Raw genomic sequence first — 19,886 nt, forward strand, 5'->3', positions numbered from 1 at the left:
TTTAGATAAACATATTGACCTTTCGTTTTATTAAAGCTGTAATATGTTCAGCCATTGTTGTATCTAAGAGGTTTGCTAGGAGTAATTCTTGCTATGACAAGAAAATCATGTAATCAAATACGGAATGTGCATGTGATCTTCGAGGAAAACCGTACAATGTACGTCAATGATGACGAAATATTCTAATTTCCATACGTCGTAGCCCGTTCGACTCTGATTGGCGGGAGAAGCTCCAAGCCCCTCCCATTGTCCGGCTTTTACTTCAGAAAAAGCACGGGGTGTCCTTTGACAGTAGGGCTAAACCATTCAATGTAGTGTAGGTGAATGTCGCGTTACAACATGTTGCTATTTTGTATCTTTTCTTACGCGTTTTGGATTTGTTTGAAATGTTGAACTCATAAACGTAGCATTAATATTTCATATAGAGAATAACTTAATACATTACGTGATTTTATTAGTACATGAAGACTCAATCTACTAAACTCCCCTATCAAAATATAGTTCACGTGTCACCCTGGAATATGATGACACTTCTACCGGCAATTTTTCCATACAGCGAAAACACAACGAAACAAGTGTTATAAAGGTTAGTAAACTTATTTCTTCCTTAGCTAAACTTAAAGCCATCATTTGCTTAAGTGAATCAGTTTAAACCGCGGTTCGAGGGACTGTCGACCTAAGAATAATGCATCCCGCCCGGCGCTGTTCAACGCTACTTCATCGAGACTTGGCGGCAGTCTGTCTGTCATCACTGGGGACACATGCAAAGAAATCCGGTCCGCTGAAGATAAGCAGCCCGCCGAGTTCACGACTCTGCCACTCCAGGGGTGTTCATCCTCCTCCAACCAGGTCCAACTCATCACCCGTTCTTCTCGGTTCTTTACAAGGTAATTTAAGATTTCATTATATTATCCTTTGCCTTACTAAGACTCCGGTTGTGTCTCATAACCAAGGGAGCTACCTACCTCAGAATGCTTAAATGACGCACAAAATGCTGTCTAGAAAGATAAATTACGTGTTTGAGACAGTAAATTCAGTTTTTAGGGTTTCGTGTGATGCAGTGTGGGAGTACTGAGGAGAATCTTAGGAGACATACGCCTAAATTTAAAGAATTTATCTGTGATAATTTCAGCGTGGCCCTCATGATATAACAAATGACTCATGTACAGTAAGAAGGAGAGTGATGACTTGCCTCATACACCCTGTGAGGTGTGGAAACATACTGCAGTTTACCATAGCAAATCCCTAATAACCGTTTTGATTGATTTTATTTATTTTTTAGTCATTTTATAATCTTTATTCAGACGCATTTGTTAAATTATAGTGTGCTTTTTAATTCTCTAACAAATCTGTCACTGAAGAGCAGTGTTTTGGGTTTTTTAACAGTTGTAATTTAGCTTTATTTTTTATTTCAGCTTTATTTTGAGTAATTTTAGTATAACTTCAACATTTCTAGTTTCCATTGAAGTTCATTAAGTTCAAGTTTGTTTTATTTAATTTCATTTTATTTTTTAAAATCTAATGTTTATTTTTTATTTTAGCTTTATTTCAATTACCGAAAATTAATTTTAATAGTTTTAGTTAACGATAACAATGCTAAAGTGGATTTAGATTTTTATACAGTTTTTGTTTTAAGACAATTTGAGATATAATTTTGTTATAATAGTATTATATTTAGTTTTTATTAATATTGTTTGTTGAGTTTGGTGTTTTATACTAGTGTGCATACATAGTGTGCATTCATACTGTCAGAAAAAAAAGGTACGGTGCTTGTCACTGGAGCAGTACCCTAAGGTACAAAAGTGAAAAGGTACATCTTTGTACCTTACTTACCCCTAAATGGTGCATATTAGTACTTTAAAAGTACATATTAGTACCTTTTTACCTTTGGGTACTGCCCCAGTGACAAGCACCGTACCTTTTTTTCTAACAGAGAAGGTAACTTGATAGTCCAGCTAAAGGTCAGTGAACAGTACAGCCTAAACAGCCACCTAAGGGTTTGATCCTCATAGTGAACAGAGTTTTTCCTTGCCAACTGAGTGAGATATGCTCTCTTGACTTGTGTTACATTTATCAAACTCTGCATCATTTGTGCAGTTTCTTTGTAGCATTAAGGACACAGTGTGAATGGATGTGTCTGTGATTAAATTATGAAAAGATGGAAGGTGATAATCACATGATACTTTAAACCAAAAGTTGTTGTTAACCATCAAACCGATAAGTGATTCCAGGTCCATGTGAACAAAGGCCCCTGCAGGACTGCTCTTGTGTAAGAGATTTGACCTGGATCAGGAACCTTGGTGTTATGTAATTTTGACTGAATAAGCAAGTAAAAGCATCTCCAGTAATTACTGGGGTATTAACAGTGAAGCACTATAGTATTTTGATCATTGTAAAATTAGGATTTATAATAGTATTTTTCCCCAAAGACATTGTAAGCACTGATGAAAATGCCTGCAAATATATATATATATTATACCATAGTATCCAAGGCAAAGCAAGTATTCAATATTGGCATGGCCCAAAAGTAAAATGTGAAAAAATTAGCCGCTGAAAAATCCATGATGATTGACTACTAGAAGAAATATTGGGGTGTGCCTGTCCCCCTCAATGTCTATGTTGATTACAGCCCTGGTCCAAGGTGTAGCTTCTCATTAAATGTCATGACAACTTTTGGAATAGTTTTAGCATGTTATTGGATATGGTAATGTTAATGTGTTTGGTTTTGGCAGACTAGATCTGCCACACTGCTGCTGTTGATTATTGCTGCTGCTTCTGCAGAGCAAGCACAAATTTGCTACTGCTAAGATACACAGACACGCTGCTGTGAGCATGTAAGATATGCTGCTGCTGCATAAATGGATATACATAGATCCTGTAGCAGATCTAGGCAGGTGGAGCTGGGGGAGGTGGAGGGTTTCAGAGGAACTCTGACATCAAGCTGCGGGACTAGCTTACAGCAAACAATGAACCAGACTAAGGCTGCATCCTAAAACTGAAAAATGCTGCCTTTGGAGGACGCCTTCCAAGGTAGGAAGGCATCAAGGCACGTCCGAATCCAATGTTAGCTTCACTTCCTGTCTCCTGAGTTACCTTCATCTGATCGATTTTTGAAGGCAGCATAGATGTATCCTTTGCTGGCTTTGACATCCCACAATCCTGTGCTTTCCATTCTGTGACAGTTGAGCTAAAAAATAGTGTCTAAAAGTTGCGGTTGGTGGTCAGTTTGTCTATAAATGTACATTTTTGACCATTGTTTTTCACTTTTGATGTATTTCTAATGAGAAATTACTATTGTAGTGCTTAAATTTTTGCTTAGTTATCACCAAAGCACGTGCTATTTTGCTGTTGATCATTAAACCGTTACGCTGCCTCAGAAGTCTGTCCAAAATCAGTTTTGTGAGGTAACTTTGTGCGCAAATGCTGCCTGCTGCCTAAGTTTTCAGATGCAGCCTAGGATTAAATCTAAGATTAAATGTTGAGCAAGCAATTTCATTGGCTGCAGGATCAGCAGAAGCCAATCAGCTTGTGCCATGGGGTAATGATGATTATTTGCAGACTGCATGTAAATGACCTATCAGCCTGCGCCCTCTAGAGTTTCATGACTGTACTAGATAGCATAGTTTTTAGGTTATAGTTGGCAACTATAACCTGTGCTGTGCATCATCATCTTCACACATAGATCTATATTCACATGCAGTAGTTTTACCAACCTAATGTTACATCAAAGTGCACATACAGGTCACGACTCACTATGCAGCAGGCAAATATCAAGTCTCACTTCATGGTCTTACATAATGAGTCAAATAAAGTGGTAAATGTCAGAGCTTGAGGAGAGAGCTCAGCGATGTGTAGAATGTGCATCAGTTGTGTAATGAAGCTTTATAATCTCTTCTTGCGCTTCAAACTATCAATGATATCTATATTTTTTTTTCTCTGTTTTAGGTGATAGATTGACTTTAAAAAAAAAAAAAAAAAAAACTTTACAGTAAAGTTCATTAGTTTTTAATGCAGTAAATTTAAGATAATGAACATTTTTTACAGCATTTATTAATCTAGGTTGATGTTAATTAAAAAAAAAAAATATATATATATATATATATATATATATATATATATATATATAAATTAGACTTAAATATATATTTTAAAATGTCATTTATTTCTGTGATCATTACTCCAGTCTTCAGTGTCACATGATCCTTTGGAAATCATTCTAAAATGCTCAAGAAACATTATTATTATTATTATTACCAATGTTGAAAACAGTTGTGCTGCTTAATATTTTTGTGGAAACTGCTTCAGGATATTTTTGATGAATGAAAGCTCAAAAGAACTGCATTTATTTGAAACAGAAATGTTTGTGACAATATAAAGTGTTTATTGTCACTCTTGGTCAATTTAAGATTAATAAATGCTGTAAAAGTGTTTTTCATTTTTAGTTCATGATACCTAAAGCATTAATGTTAACAAATTGAACATTATTGTAAAATGTTCGTGAAAAACTGTGAGCTTTATACGTTCCAGACAAATGAGCAACAGTGTTTTACTCAATCCATAGATTAAATTAGGCCTGAACTGTTCTCTTCACCCACGTGCATGACCATGTGTGCATGTATGCGCAGGCATGCATCGGGTTCCTTTCGTGATTTTCAAATGAGTCATTGTTCAAAATGAATGGTAGGAAGCACACACACACTAGTTCATTCAGGAACCCCTTTGTGTAGGAACACACACGCAAATACACACACTGTTACATCCGCAGCCCCCAGAATCTTCACATACGAAAGCGAAAGAGCTCAAAGGGTGGATGCTAGCGTTCTCTCTGTCTATCAACTTTTATCATACACTGACCCACTGACCGGATACTGGATCGTCATTGGATTAGTCCTGGACTCCCTCAAAGCCAAAGAGAAGAAGATTGTGCCTTTAGTTCACCTGCATCGGAGACATTCAGTGGAAACGGAAATATTAAGAGGTAGTTTTAAAAGAAATGCACATTTCTAGGTTTTTCAGAAAAATATAAGACCTAAATGTATGAGAAAGTGATAGGCCTTCGACCCTGAATAGTCATTGATTTAGTTACAGTGATTTAGTTACAGTGGATGTGTCTAGAGATGGTGAGTTTAAATTTAATCCTGATACAAGAGATGCATGTGACCCACAAATTTAAAATTGAATGGGTTGATTTAATTGGTATGGGTACTGTGTGTTTTAAATGACTACTAAGCAATGACCAACCTTAGCCATGAACAGCCCTGAGTATTCAGTACTTGACTAATCCTTTAATAAATGGAAAATCTTTACTTGTCACATATAAATAATACCAAGATTATGCTTTTCCAATATGACGAAGACATAAACAACCACATAAATATAAATGGAGAGACACTGGAAATTGCTGGTATTTTTCTTGTGGAGGTAAAGGAGACAGAGATCGTCAACAGGATGGAATCAGATAAGATGTGTAAGATCAGATAAATGAATCAAAATCATATTTAAATGAACAGAATTACTCTTACAATATTTGATTGTGTGTTTACTTTAAACATACATTTAATGTACACTAACATTAATATGTTTGGGATCAGTAATGTATTTTAATGTTTATGAAATGTACATCTCATGCTCACCAAGTCTGCATTTATTTGATCAAAAATACAGTAAAACAGTAATATTGTGAAATTGTGTACAATTTAAAATAACTGTCTAATTTAATATATTTCAATATATATATACATACACACACACACACATATATATATGTGATGGCAAAGCTGAATTTTCAGCATCATTACTCCAGTCTTCAGTGTCACATGATCCTTCAGAAATCATTCTAATATGCTCATGAAACATCATCAATTTTGAAAACATTATTTTTTTTTGAGGAAATCTTGATATCTTTTTTTAGATTCTTTGATGAAAAGAACATTCAAAAGAACAGCATTTATTTGAAATACATTTTTGTATCAAATTCTTAAAAAAGACTTTTGAATAGTAGTGTAAATGTTAGATTAAGATGATGAAATCTTGCTACTGATTCTGCTTTGTTTTGGTGGTTACCAAGACACTCCTGTGCTGTTACTAATGTGGTCTGAGGGGTTTTTAGTATGTTTCTGTGCAGTTTCTAGAGTATTCAGGGTGGTTGCCAAGTGGTTGTTTACTGGTCTAAGTCGAAAAGAGTCCATCCTCCAATATTTGAGAATTTTTTGAAAGTTTTTATTGAAAATTTTGAAAAGTTATTTTGAAAATTGTTTATCTTGTGAGTTGTGAGTTGCTGAGTTGTCATGACAGACAGTAGACAGAAGTTTCCATGGCTGCAGTTAACCCATTGTCTATTAATAAGATGAATAATTTACAGAACTATCTGTAACTAGCATCCAAAGTCTTTGTTTCCATTGAGGTTTGAGTTGCTAATGAGGTTAATGAAATATTGTCTATAAATTCCCTGTTGAAAAAAACAGCATATGCTGGTTAGGTATGTTTTGAAGCATGACAGCTGGTTTAAGCTGGTCCTTATTTGGTCATGAGATGGTTTAAGCTGGTCCTAAGCAAATAGCTCCAGCTCAGGACCAGCTTAAACCAGCTCATGACCAACTAAGTACCAGCATAAGTATAAGTATACAAGCCAACAAACACACACAAACCCATGCAAGAATGTTAATAGGTGCATTCATATCTAGTTAAACCTCTTTTGAAGACTCAAAACAAGCCCAGACAGATGCTGAGGCATCACAGACATCTCTCTTGTTCCCAAAAGAATCAACCACGCAATCTTGAGAACTTATCAATGCTTTTAAAGTGCTTTTCCACATTTGAACAATACACTGTGAGGTATCAAATAACCAAGTAATCCAGTTTTGTTTGAGTTCTAGGTGTATGAAGTTTGAGTATTTTGTTGTCATGGGGCATATTAAAGACAAACCCAAGTAATACACATAATGAACAACATCAGACAGATCTCAGGCCTAATTTATCTGCACTTTAAATAGCTACCATGTGCTGTCATCATACTACTGTTTATATTGTCATACACAGTGTACTGCACCGCTACTATTTATATCTTCATTGGCCGCTGTTTGGTTTGAGTGTCGTCTTTCACATACTGTGTAGTATGTACTGTATAAAAGTTTCTGCATTGAAACATGCTAGTAATCTAAAACTATTATTAACTATTTTGCAAATGTAGTTTTCATGCAGCTTTTATGTGCAATATTTGTCACACTGTAAGACTATTAAAGTGAACTGCAAAAAAAAAAAAAAAAAAAAAAAAAGATTAAATATTAAAGCAGCTATAATATACCTATCTGTATAGTATTCCAAAAACTACTCTACAACTATGCCAGAGTGTGTGTAACATGTTTTGTGTGTGTGTGTGTGTCTGCAGTGTGTCAGATGGGCAGTAGCAGCAGCAGTAGACTCTTCAGTACTCTGGCACAGACTTTGAGCAGTGCTGCATTGGCAGATCCACATGTGGATCCCGACGACTATGAGTATGAGCAGGCCGACCCAGACGCACTGTTGCGTGAATGCGAGGAGGTTTTGAGGAACCGACCCCCTCGACTGCACAGAGACTTTGTTATGACCAGACCCTGCTCTCTGCAGAACGCACCCCTGCGGATCATGCAGTGGAACATCTTAGCACAAGGTACAGAGTCTGTCTGCTTTTATCATGTATTTGATTCATAGTTGATTCATAGGAGGTAACTTAAAGAGGTTTTACACTTTTAAAATGCCACCCCACTTCCTAAAATATAAAGGCAGCTATATATTTGTATGTATAAAGACCCTTTTACACTGTGTGAGAAAATTAAACAGTTTTTTAAGTTAAATATAATTTTATATTGTCACTGTACTAAAGTAAATTATTAAAATATGAACTGATAATGACAATGGTAATGCACATACATACATGCAATAAACTAATATCCATAAAATAAAATATTAAATCTCTAACTACTGCCCAGTGTTTAGAAAGCATGTAACAAAGTCCATTTCTATAATTATTTTAAATTTTGCTTTAAACATTTTTAATTCATATCTGAAGTTAACCAGTTGTCTCCGTCAGCCAAAAATCATTTATTTTATAATTAGTATTATACTTTTTTTTTTTTCTTCAAAATTCCTGAGGAGACCATAGCACTCTCTTGCAGCCCCCAGTTTAAAAACCCCTTGCTTAAAGGGATAGTTCGCTCAAAAATGAAAATTACCCCATAATTTACTCACCCTCAAGCCATCATATATGTAGATGACTTTTTCTTCTTTCAGCCAAACACAATCAGAGTTATATTAAAAAATATCCTTATTTAAAACTTTATAAGGTAAAATAACGAGCTTCCGGCATGACAGCCATACGCATTCGGCTTAAGTCCAGAAAGTGTTAACTTCTGCAACGTAGTACACAATGACATGACGTACTACGCTTTATAATGTAGGACATAGCGTAGTACGACATGGCATTGTGTACTACGTCGTGGAAGTTAACACTTTTTAGACTCAAGTTGAATGTGTATGGCTGTCATGCCGGAAGCTCATTATTTTACTTCAGAAGGCCTTTATTAACCGCCCGGAGCCGAGTGGAGTACGTTTTAGGAATCGATGGATGAATTTTTTGGACTTCAAAAACTCATCCTCCATTCACTAACATTATAAAGCTTCGACGAGCCAGGATATTTTTATTATAACTCTGATTGTGTTTGGCTAAAAGAAAAAAGTCATAAACACCTAGGATGGCTTGAGGGTGAGTAAATTATGGGGTAATTTTCATTTTTGGGTGAACTAACCCTTTAATCTTTATTTTAATCTAGGACTGAACTCACTTCACCTTTAACTGCAATGCTACCATATGATGCTCAAAAGTTGACGTAAACCTTCTTTATTTTTCTTGTGAATCTGTAGCTCTGGGTGAAGGCAAGGACAGTTTTGTGCGCTGTCCGATGGAGGCTTTGAACTGGTCTGAGAGGAAGTATCTTATACTGGAAGAGATCCTTACCTACAGGCCAGATGTGCTGTGCCTGCAGGAGGTGGACCACTACTTCGACACTTTCCAGCCTGTGCTTGCCAGCTTGGGCTACCAGAGCAGCTTCTGCCCCAAGCCTTGCTCCCCCTGCCTGGACGTTCACAATAATAACGGCCCTGACGGATGCGCTCTGTTCTTCAACCGCCGTCGATTCCAGCTGCTCCACACCACTCATCTCAGACTCTCCGCCATGATGCTCAAAACCAACCAGGTGGCTATCGTGGCTACGCTTCGCTGCAGACTCACAGGTCGAGTCTTCTGCGTGGCAGTAACGCACCTGAAAGCACGGAGCGGCTGGGAGGCGTTTCGTAGCGCACAGGGGGCTCATCTCCTCCAGCAACTCCGCGACATAACCGCACAGTCGTACCCAGAGATGGATCAGGAAAACCGGACTAGGGTTGGGGACGGTGAAGAGGGTATTCCGTTGGTGGTATGTGGGGATTTTAACGCGGAGCCCAGTGAGGAAGTCTACAGGCGCTTTATGACTTCTCCGCTGGGGCTAGACAGTGCTTACAAGTGTCTGAGTGAGGACGGGACTACGGAGCCGCCCTACACCAGCTGGAAAATCCGGCCCAGCGGAGAGAGCTGCTCCACGTTGGACTATATTTGGTACTCGGAAAGAGCGTTCCAGGTGGACGCTGTGCTGAGGATACCGAGTGAAGAGCAGATCGGGCCAGACCGGCTTCCATCATACAATTACCCCTCTGATCATCTGTCACTGGTGTGTGATCTTAGCTTCAGTCAGCAGCCTCATAGGCTCATGTAGCTGTCAATCATTAGTGCTCTCCAATAGGGATTCAGAGCAGCTTAAATCATTCTTAGAGCATATGTGTGCGTGTATGTCTGAATGTGAGAATGCATTATTTGTATTAATGCTCAGAATGTAATTTATCTTATTAACATAAACTTTATTTTTACCTGCTCAAGTAGGTCTTAATGCACCTCTATGCTTATTATTTTCCTTGAGGGAGATCATTATCACGCTCTTATTGTTTGTTATACAGAGGTTGTGCAATATACTGTAACTTATTAAGTGCTAAAGGATGATCTCAGGAAGACGCACATTCTCAATTTAAAGGTTCCAAAAGTGAAAGGATGTTTATATTTATATTGACTGTACTTTTTTTCTTTTAGTAGCACTGTAATCATCAATATGTTTGCCACTGACCAATAATATAAAACATACTGTAACCATGTACTTAAGTTGTGTGGTCTCATTCTTTAATGACAAGCAAAACTGAACTGGTTTGGGAAATCTAGATCAGTTCTCCTGATCTATGTGTCATATGGGCGGCTCTTAGCAGAATGAAAAACTAAACTTTTATTCAAATTGTAGTCAAGTTAATGTTAGCGATTATTTATATCAGATATGGTAGAATAATTATGTCTAATGTCAGTGTTGCAAAACTTTTGTAACATTATTTTTAAAACACTTATTTTCACAAATTAAAACATCAGTGGCATATAATCTACTTACCTGCTCACAAGACCTATTTTTATGGAAGTCTTTCTTGATATCGTTACTGATTTTCACACTATATATGAGCTCTTTGGGTCAGTTCAATATTATTTAAACATTGTAACTACTTCTACAACTACTTCCTGCTGCCTTTTAGATCTGTCTATGCATAGATGAAATCTTTCGTGATCCAGATGCAAAGATTGTCATTCTTCAAAGCCAACCTACTGCATTTTGGCCCGAATCCCTATGAGCCAATTAGTGGAAATACGGTGTAAGGCTTTGTTCAAAGTTGCCAACATAGTAATGTGATCTCCAGTAATCCTAGTACATGCCACAGACAAGTCTCTCTATCTAATATCATACTGTATATTTAGGGAAAGTTTGTTCAGATTTTTTGGGTTATGTACCATGGTTTCATAACTATTCATGCCTACACTTTGACCAATGAAATTCCATCCTTTTTCCATGTCATTGTGATTTCTGAACAGTAATATATACACCGATCAGGCATAACATTATGACCACCTTCCTAATATTGTGTTGGTTCCCCTTTTACTGCCAAAACAGCCCTGACCTGTTGAGGCATGGACTCCACTAGACCCCTGAAGGTGTTCTTTGGTATCTGGCACCAAGATGTTAGCAGCAGATCCTTTAAGTCCTGTAAGTTGCGAGGTGGGGCCTTCATGGATCGGACTTGTTTGTTCAGCACATCCCACAGATGCTCAATTGGATTAAGATATTGGGAATTTGGAGGCCAATCAACACCTCAAAGTCGTTGTTCTCCTCAAACCATTCCTGAACCATTTTTGCTTTGTGGCAGAGCACATTATCCTGCTGAAAGAGGCTACAGCCACCAGGGAATACCGTTTTTCATGAAAGGGTGTACATGGCCTGCAACAATGCTTAGGTAGGTGGTGTGTGTCAAAGTAACATCCACATGGATGGCAGGACCCAAGATTTCCCAGCAGAACATTGCCCAAAGCATCATACTGCCTCCGCCGGCTTGCCTTCTTCCCATAGTGCATCCTGCTGCCATGTGTTCCCCAGGTAAGTGACGCACACAAACCCGGCCATCCACGTGATGTGAAAGAAAATGTGATTCATCAGACCACGCCACCTTCTTCCATTGCTCCAGACTGGTCTGCGGCTATGCAACCCCATACGCAACAAACTGTGATGCACTGTGTATTCTGACACCTTTCTGTCAGAACCAGCATTAACTTCTTGAGCAATTTGAGCTACAGTAGCTCATCTGTTGGACCATTTTTCCTGCTTCTAACACATCAACTTTGAGGACAAAATGTTCACTTGCTGCCTAATATACAGTCAAACCAAAAATTATTCAGACATTTTTGTTATATTTTTACTAGTAGGTGCAGGACACTATAGTTAATTTATGTAAGTGAGGATAGCAAAATAAAGTGAAATGTGACATTATACCCAAAAATTCTTCATACAGTGGACTACCAAAATTGATAAAAATTTGGAACCAAAAATTATTCAGACACTTTGACCTGACCATGTATCTGACATAATTAAGATGATTTTTTTTTCTGACAGTTTAACTCTGAGATCGTCATATTTTATTACCATTTTTTTTTTTAAACTATAGAGAATAAACTGTATTAATGAATGAAATGTTCAAGGTGTCTGAATACATTTTGGTTTGACTGTATCCCACCAACAGGTGCCATGATGAAGAGATAAGCAGTGTTATTCACTTCACCTGTCAGTGGTCATAATGTTATGTGTGTGTGTAAAATATATATATATATATTCCTTTTTATTATCATTATTATTACTATATGATTTGATTTTTTATAGTTTGTGTGCAACACTGATTGGTGTGGACATTGTTTAATATTAATAGTATTGATATTTTAAGAACATATTACATTAATATTGTTATATTAATATTAAAGAAAATATTAGTTACTAATATTTTCAGATTTTCCATGACTGTGGGAACCATGTGAGGACTAATGAACAAAAGCACCTTTTGCACACTGATGAAAGAAAAAGAACATTTGAACCAGCTGTTTGCATAATTCTCTATATTTAAATCTACTTGGATACATTTTAGGGTAAGAATACAACAAAATATATGCTTCATATATTGAATATTCAATATACTGTATCAGACATTCTTTCCCTTTTTTGTACACATGAAAAACAAAACATGACCTGCAAAATACAAAGCAGTGGAAAACACAAAGTGATAAATGCACAGAAAGGAAAATATTTTAAAAAGTTTGAAATAACAGAAAAAAAAAAAGATTTCAATGTCCTTCAAAAAACAGTTTCCTTTGAACTGTAAAAAAACGAACAAATAAAAACACTTCCTGGTACAAAATATATTTAAAAAAAAAAAAAAAATCATATTTACACAAAGCACAATCAATTACTTTTAGTAATGACTTAGAAGCAAAAAGCTGATCTAAGGCTGCTTTTTTTTATTTATCATTAACTACCGCAAAGGTACATCTATGCACAAATTCTTTTATGCTCCAAATTAACAGGTGATCAAAACGAGCATCTTGGCTGATTCTCTTCACCCATATGACTTGCTCTCAATCTTTAGCACCAAGTGAGGTTCGTTCCTACAGCTTCACAGCACAGATGGTCGTCTATAACGAAGCGTGATTTGAACAGATTAATATATGAAGAAAAAGAAAGAAAAAAGGCCTTTCAAAATCTAACCCAGATTTGAGGCTACACATGGTGGTTATAGTGTAGGGAAGTGAACAAGCATCTTGAGCTGTAGTGCTGGTTTCATCCGTTTCACAGAAGTCAGCCAGTCTTTACATCACTCATTTTATTTGTATCTGTGTCACAAGTGTTGATGTCGGTTCCTGTGAGTGAGTGCAGTGACATTTGATGTTTGCTCAGCTCTGTGTGGTCGTGGGGTTTGTCTGTGTGCTCTGCCTGTTTTCTGCAGCACTGTTAACTGTCTGATCCACGGAAACCTCAGGAGATTCAACCTTAATAATAGTCACATCCTGTAAAGACATTGCTGGCTGTACGTTCGGCACCACGGTCACCCCTGGCTGCGAGGTCACCACGGTTGCAGGAGCTGTGGAGGCAGACGTGGTGATGTTGGAGGGGACGGCGAGCTTCAAGACTTGGGCGTTGCTGGTAGGCACGGTGAGGGGGGAGAACGTGCTCAGAGTGATGGGAGTGCCGGGTTTGCCGGGCATGGTGGGAAGGGTGATGAGCTGTAAGGTGATTCTTTCACCGCTTTGCCCCTGAGCAGGCACTAGCGTTGGCACGGCCTGTAGAACCATTTTGCCTGCGTTGTTGCCCCCAGCGACTGAGTTGGGCATGGAGAGGATCGGTGAGCGGACGGAGGGCGAGTTGACAGTTACTGTTGAGATTTTCTGACCCTGTGTCGTCATGAGAACAGGAACCTGCATGGCCAACCTCACTGTCCTGGAAACAAACAACAAAAAAAGCATTGTGATAGGTGCGGTTGTAAGCTGTAAGCTATGACCAAGATCTGTGTTTTTTGTTTTAATTTTTCTGGATTCCATTTTAATGGTTTAATGAAACTTTAGTAATAAAAATAAATAAATAAATAAATAAATAAATAAATCATAGGGCCCTTCTATTTGTATTTGAAAGGTCAACATTTAGACATTTTGATACCATACCCAGGGGCTGTTGCTATGTTTTCTGGTGACTGTTGCACGGTCATAAAGGCATCTTGTCCTGAGGATAGATTGATGATTTTAGGTACAGCAGAAGAGGGAGAAACTGCCGTCCCTTTGCTTTTTGGATTGCTGCGATTGGATGCGGCAGGGGTTTCTCTCTTTCCCTCGTCAATGCTGTCGTCCATATTGTCGTCATCAATAAAAACAATGTCTTTGGGCATCTCCTTAAACTGGTACACAAGTCTTTGGCCTTCCACTTTTGATAAAATGCCCCGTTGGTAGTAATACCTTAAAAAAAAAAAAAAAAAAATCAAGACTGATCAAGACTGCTGGAACATTTTCTAGTTTCCAAAAATCTGTTCACTGATAAACTTGATTAAACATTACCTGAGTGCTCTCCCCATTGTCTCATAGTTCATGTCAGGTTTATTCTTATGTCTGCCCCATAATTTAGACACCGCTTTGGAGTCCACAAGCTTGAATATGCCCTTCTCCTTCTGAGTCCACTTAATGTATTTTGGACAGGTTTCCTTGTCCTGCAGAAGGTCCAACAGGAACTCCCACAGGTAAGTAGTTGAGCCTGTAAGACTCAGACTTAAAATTGTGGCACCAGAAAAAGAAAGATTCTCTTGCATACATAAATAAACAAACACTCACCCTTGCTGTCTTTTGATTTCCTCTTATAGACCAAATCCAGAGAACCATCACAGCAATTTTGTGGAGTCCTGGGCTTTCGTCCTGCTGGGGAAGATCACACAAAACAAATGAATCTCTTCTAATTACACAGTTTTCAATTGTAATTAAGAAATTGAGCTCAAAGTGCACTTCATGTATAGGGGCACTTCAAATGGAATGTACTAGAATATGCAGCAATATATACATATACAAGAACATGCATATACAAGAACATGCATAAATTTCCGAATGTTTCTGTAGTTCATTGTCTTAAAGGGGTAATAGCGAACTGTGATTCACCTCTCTTCTTCTTTTTCAGTAAATCTGCCTCCTGCAGGACAACAATATCCTTGGCAACAGGTCCCATATCCTCAGTTCTCACTTCCACCTCCATCTCAGATAAAAGCTCCTCTGCACAGAGAGAGAAAGAGATCTATTGTTACTCTTCATACAAAATGTGATTTACAGATGTGTTAAGTAGTAATTTGTAAAGTAGTAAGTTAGGACAGTACAAACAGCCTACATTACAAATTAAGACAAGCACATGCATTTAAATCACATACCTGTACTGCGATCCCCCTGCAAGCTGGCTGGTGAATCCATGTGGAGCAGAGCTTCGGCTGCTTCAATAGTTTTATCATGCACTGAAACCTCCACTAAGAAAGAGGAAAAAAAGTTTTGTTTTCCAAGTTTCCCAATAATAAAACAAGCAGATTCTGATAAAAACAAACAAATGGCATACATACTATAATTTACAATGGAACATTTCAAAAATAAACAATAAAACAAACAATACTAAACAATACAAAAGCCTTTTAAAATTTAAGGTTGTAATGTGAAAACAGATGTTACAGGACCAGAAACTGATACAGAAAACTCAAACTGAGCTTGCTTTTGATTAAAAGCATTTTTTGTTCATAAATATTCTCATGTACATCAACTCATAAAATTGGCGGTGAAGGAAAAATATATTTGCATTTCGATGTGTTCATTGGCTAAATTGCAGCTAACAAATCAACGCTAAGCGCTGAATGGCCCGGCGTCCTGTCACTCAACAACCTACAACGCCTATACACTTCCGCCCTAAACTTCGAAAACAAAAAGCGTATTTTTTAACCATATGTGATATATTTCACCCAGCGAAAGTATTTAAATAGTTATCTACACCACAGAAAATAAGACGAAACGTTATTTGTTTATAAAACCACACGTTTGCTACGTTTTATGTAACAATCGAGCAAGTCTCATAAAAACAAAAGCTGTCAATTCAGATTTCTTGCTAGCCGCTTGTAATGACCAAAAAGCATAACCGCACCCGTTATCCTTTAAAAATATCCCGCAACAAAACTGTTTATTATCGTCTGCGTTAATCTAGAAACACATCAATAAAGAACAGCACCGTTAGCTAATTTAAACAATCAGAACGAACAAATATTAAACTGCTGCTATAAAAACATTTTAAGCCCCATGCTTCAACACAAACCTATTTTAAACAGAAATCGTGTTATAAACAATATATCAGATAACGTGGCCAAGACGCAAAAAGAAAACAAACGCACTTCCTGGTTTCTGACAACCAGCATCAATCCGCTAGAATAAATCATAACTCCAACCGACTCTAAACAAAAAGTAATAAATACACACCAACGCCACATATTAGTCTACGAAAACAAAATAAAAGTGTCGCTAAAACAAAATAGCAAGAAATTATTTAATATTACTTAAACTTGGCGCACGGGTTAACGACAGCTCTTCACTTCCTGGTTGTCAAGCGCTTTTGCATCCTTCAGTTTAGCAGGAGCCCAGGGCTCATTACCTAAAATCACGTGATACACTACTGCGATGAGTTATGTATTTTTTTTTTTTTATTATTGTTTACTAGTTTTGCAGAGTAAATCTAACTGGAGTTCAGAGACACTGTGAAACGGAGTAGTCATATCAACTGCTGCAGACTTCTTGACGTATAAAAAGTACGAGTAATCTATCTCTGCACTGTGTATCTCTCTGTCTCCTGTTTCAAAAACTTTCTTTCTTTCCTTTCTAAGCTCCCTTACTGCATTTAAAAAAGGTAAATACTATATTGGGCAACCAATACTGTATACTTCGTATCCCTGAGCACAGAGAATTTAAAAAATGTTATAAAATCCTTGTTCACATCCAGTCTAACGTTTGTATAATCTATTTACCCTTTTTATTTTTTTCCTACAGAAATTCTTTGTAAAGCAAAAGCTTTGTTTTTGTTTTTCTAATTTGTGTCTTTTATAACTTCCACAAAACCGCCACAAGATGTCTCTCTTTAGCTGTTCCTGCTGTTAAAGGGTTAGTTCACCCAAAAATTAATTACTCACCCTCATGTCGTTCCAAACCCATAAGACTTTTGTTCATCTTCGGAACACAAATTAAGATATTTTTGATGAAATCTGAGCGATTTCTGTCTCTCCATAGACAGCTATGCAACTACCACTTTGACGCTTCAAAAAGTTCATAAGGAGATCGTAAAACTAATTCATGAATTGAGTGGTTTAGTCCAAATTTTCTGAAGAGACAGAAAATTGAACAGATTGAATCTAGGCTTTTATTCACATAAACATTGATAAACAGAAACAGAAGCTCAACCGAACATGAATGACGCACAAGAACAAACCTCTTGCGGAAGCTCAAACGTGTTGCGTAACACACGATAATGAACCTCACTGGTTCTTGTAAGTCAAGCAAACATGCTTGACTTTTCGTTTACCACGACTGATGTGTGAGTTGATGAATGTTTATATGTGAATAAAAGCCCAAATTCAATTTGTTCATCATATAAAGCGATCGAGTCTCTTCAGAAAATTTGGACTAAACCACTCTATTCATATGGATTAGTTTTACAATCTCTTTATGAACTTTTTGAAGTCGTTTAGCTGTCTATGGAGGGACAGAAAACTCTTAGATTTCATCAAAAACCTCTTCATTTGTGTTCCGAAGATGAATGAAAACTCTTACGAGTGTGGAACGACACAATGGTGAGTAATTAATTTTCATTTTTGGGTGAAAAAAGCTTACACTCCTAAAAAACAACAACAATCTGCAGTGGTATACAAGAAAATGCAAAGTCCATGCAATCATGTTTTTCTGGTATTTCAGAATTGGGTCTATTGTTCAAACTTTGTGCAAAAAGCAAAACCACCTTTTGACTACCTCAGATTGGTCTTCCAAGCAGATACAGAACACAACATTTTCCTTGCATAGAAATACGGTCCTCTACGAATTGTTCAATTATTGCTCACCTGCTGCCATCTCCTGCAACTCAGTCTCAACAACTTGTTCCTCAGCCACATCCTGCACCAGGTAGGTATTCTGATCGTCATAGACTAACACCTGCGCAGCATAACACTGCTCCAAATCGGCACTATTCACCTGCTCCACTATCACTGCAGGACAGTGCTTCTCTCCGTCGTGTTCCACCCCATCAGGACAAACCTCCTGGCAAAAAAATAATTAAACACCTTGAGTTGCCTTAAAACGCTTAATTTTAACATACATTTTAGTTCATGCTCAAGTTGCAATTTTAACAGGAGTGCGCCAACTTCACCTGCTGTGCTTCCTCATCTCCGGTGACATACTCCAATATATTCCCTCCTCCATCTACTATCACCACAGAGGTCATGACTCATTCCTCTGTGTCAGAACCAAACTTATCCACTGCACCCCTGCTGATGACCTTGAGTGATGTCACAGCCTGAGAAAAGAAAATATCCATTAGTAAATGCAGTATGCAACATTTTGGAATTAGAATGTACTAAAAGGCATTTGTACTTTACAATCATGTGATAACTTTGGTTATTAAGCCTAGTGGGTATGGCTATCATCTGATGCGTTTTCAGTTGGAATGGAAAAAAATCTAATATTCTTACAAAGATCACAAGCAGACCTTCAGGCAAACAAATGCACACATGCAGAAGCAAAACAAGAAAACGGAAGAAGCCTGTATCCTGTTGGCAAAACTGATCTCGGCCTGGTCATATTCACTGTTTTTTGTTTTTGTTTTAAAGAAAGAATAACCCCTAAGAGTCATGCTCATTTTATTCCCCCTTTGCATATACCACATAAAACACTCAAACTGAAGAGACAACTAAGATATTTACTAACTACGAATGGCCTAAGTCACTTCAGCAAACCCTCACCTTACACAAAAGAGAAAATGTAATGTTTATCTGGCACTTCGTTTGGTTTCTTAAGCATTCTGTCACTATGAAGTGTTTTATACTGTATGCAGTAACAAGGATGAAGCAAAACTGCAAAATAAAGCTGAGGCAACAATAGATAAACCAATGAGGAAACGTTTTCATTCAAATTCCAGCTAAATCTACGGCTTAAGTTTCCTCAAGTGAGTTATCCTTTGTCATAGTTTTCCATCAAGCATGACAAAATGTAAACACTGATACTAGACTGAATGACACTGACAGATTAAATGCGCGACAGGAGTCTGTTATTATTGCTATTTAAACAGCGCTTTCATTCTCCTGTAATAACGTAAATATTGCATTAACAAAGAGTGGACAAATTGCAAGTAACCGTTTAAAGAAAAAACAACAAAAACAAATAATGAACTTTACAAAAAACTGTATCTAACACCAATCATTAGATCGGTAAACAACAGCTTGCTGTATAAACAGCCACACTAAATCAAACTACCTAACTGTTACCTTCGGATTAAGTCTAAATGAATTAACTTTAACCTCTAATGTAAGTACGGATGCAAAATATGAAATTTCTCACCGTTTGTGGTAATTTCTTTCCGTTTGCTGAACCTCAAGACAGTCGAGTGCACTCTGTCATAAGGTTAGCATGCTAACCATGCTAATGACAGATTGACTGGCTAATGTTAAAGCTGGTTAAATTGCGTGAACTGCTCGCTGATAAAGCGCACGCATGCAGGCTTTAGACAGATGTCTATTTAGTCGATGTAAAATACAAAAAGTATGAGTTTTGGCAGGCTGCGTTAGTGTAGTAAGTTAGGTGATGTTTTGCGTAGCTGGCTTAAGGCCTCCCGTTAGCAAGATCTGACTGACGAACTGCGCAGCAACCGTAAGTGACG

At 37.4% G+C, this 19,886-nt stretch overlaps 2 protein-coding genes across 6 annotated transcripts; one reads left to right on the top strand and one right to left on the bottom strand.

The window, feature by feature from the left end:
* The first annotated feature begins 284 nt into the window (after positions 1 to 284).
* Positions 285 to 10,217, top strand: nocta (nocturnin a). Of its 2 annotated transcripts, none has more exons than XM_051918281.1 (3): positions 285 to 887; positions 7,388 to 7,648; positions 8,899 to 10,217. In XM_051918281.1, exons 1-3 carry the CDS (start codon positions 686 to 688, stop codon positions 9,783 to 9,785), a joined length of 1,350 nt encoding a protein of 449 aa, XP_051774241.1. In that variant the 5' UTR covers positions 285 to 685; the 3' UTR covers positions 9,786 to 10,217. The 2 variants fall into 2 exon arrangements, with proteins under 2 accessions (XP_051774241.1, XP_051774240.1); XM_051918280.1 differs by lacking the exon at positions 285 to 887 and adding an exon at positions 4,263 to 4,978.
* A 2,301-nt stretch (positions 10,218 to 12,518) lies between these two features.
* Positions 12,519 to 19,870, bottom strand: elf2a (E74-like factor 2a (ets domain transcription factor)). Of its 4 annotated transcripts, none has more exons than XM_051918277.1 (9): positions 19,568 to 19,870; positions 18,381 to 18,527; positions 18,076 to 18,271; positions 15,370 to 15,462; positions 15,107 to 15,217; positions 14,789 to 14,869; positions 14,519 to 14,711; positions 14,132 to 14,419; positions 12,519 to 13,910 (listed from the first exon to the last, which is right to left on the bottom strand). In XM_051918277.1, exons 2-9 carry the CDS (start codon positions 18,453 to 18,455, stop codon positions 13,367 to 13,369), a joined length of 1,581 nt encoding a protein of 526 aa, XP_051774237.1. In that variant the 5' UTR covers positions 18,456 to 18,527; positions 19,568 to 19,870; the 3' UTR covers positions 12,519 to 13,366. The 4 variants fall into 4 exon arrangements, with proteins under 4 accessions (XP_051774237.1, XP_051774236.1, XP_051774238.1 ...); XM_051918276.1 differs by having other exon boundaries at positions 14,789 to 14,872; XM_051918278.1 differs by lacking the exons at positions 18,076 to 18,271; positions 18,381 to 18,527; positions 19,568 to 19,870 and adding an exon at positions 16,528 to 16,644 and having other exon boundaries at positions 14,789 to 14,872.
* Positions 19,871 to 19,886: the final 16 nt, after the last annotated feature.

Source organism: Ctenopharyngodon idella, chromosome 14 (genome assembly GCF_019924925.1).
Source record: "Ctenopharyngodon idella isolate HZGC_01 chromosome 14, HZGC01, whole genome shotgun sequence".
Taxonomy (NCBI): Eukaryota; Metazoa; Chordata; class Actinopteri; order Cypriniformes; family Xenocyprididae; genus Ctenopharyngodon; species Ctenopharyngodon idella.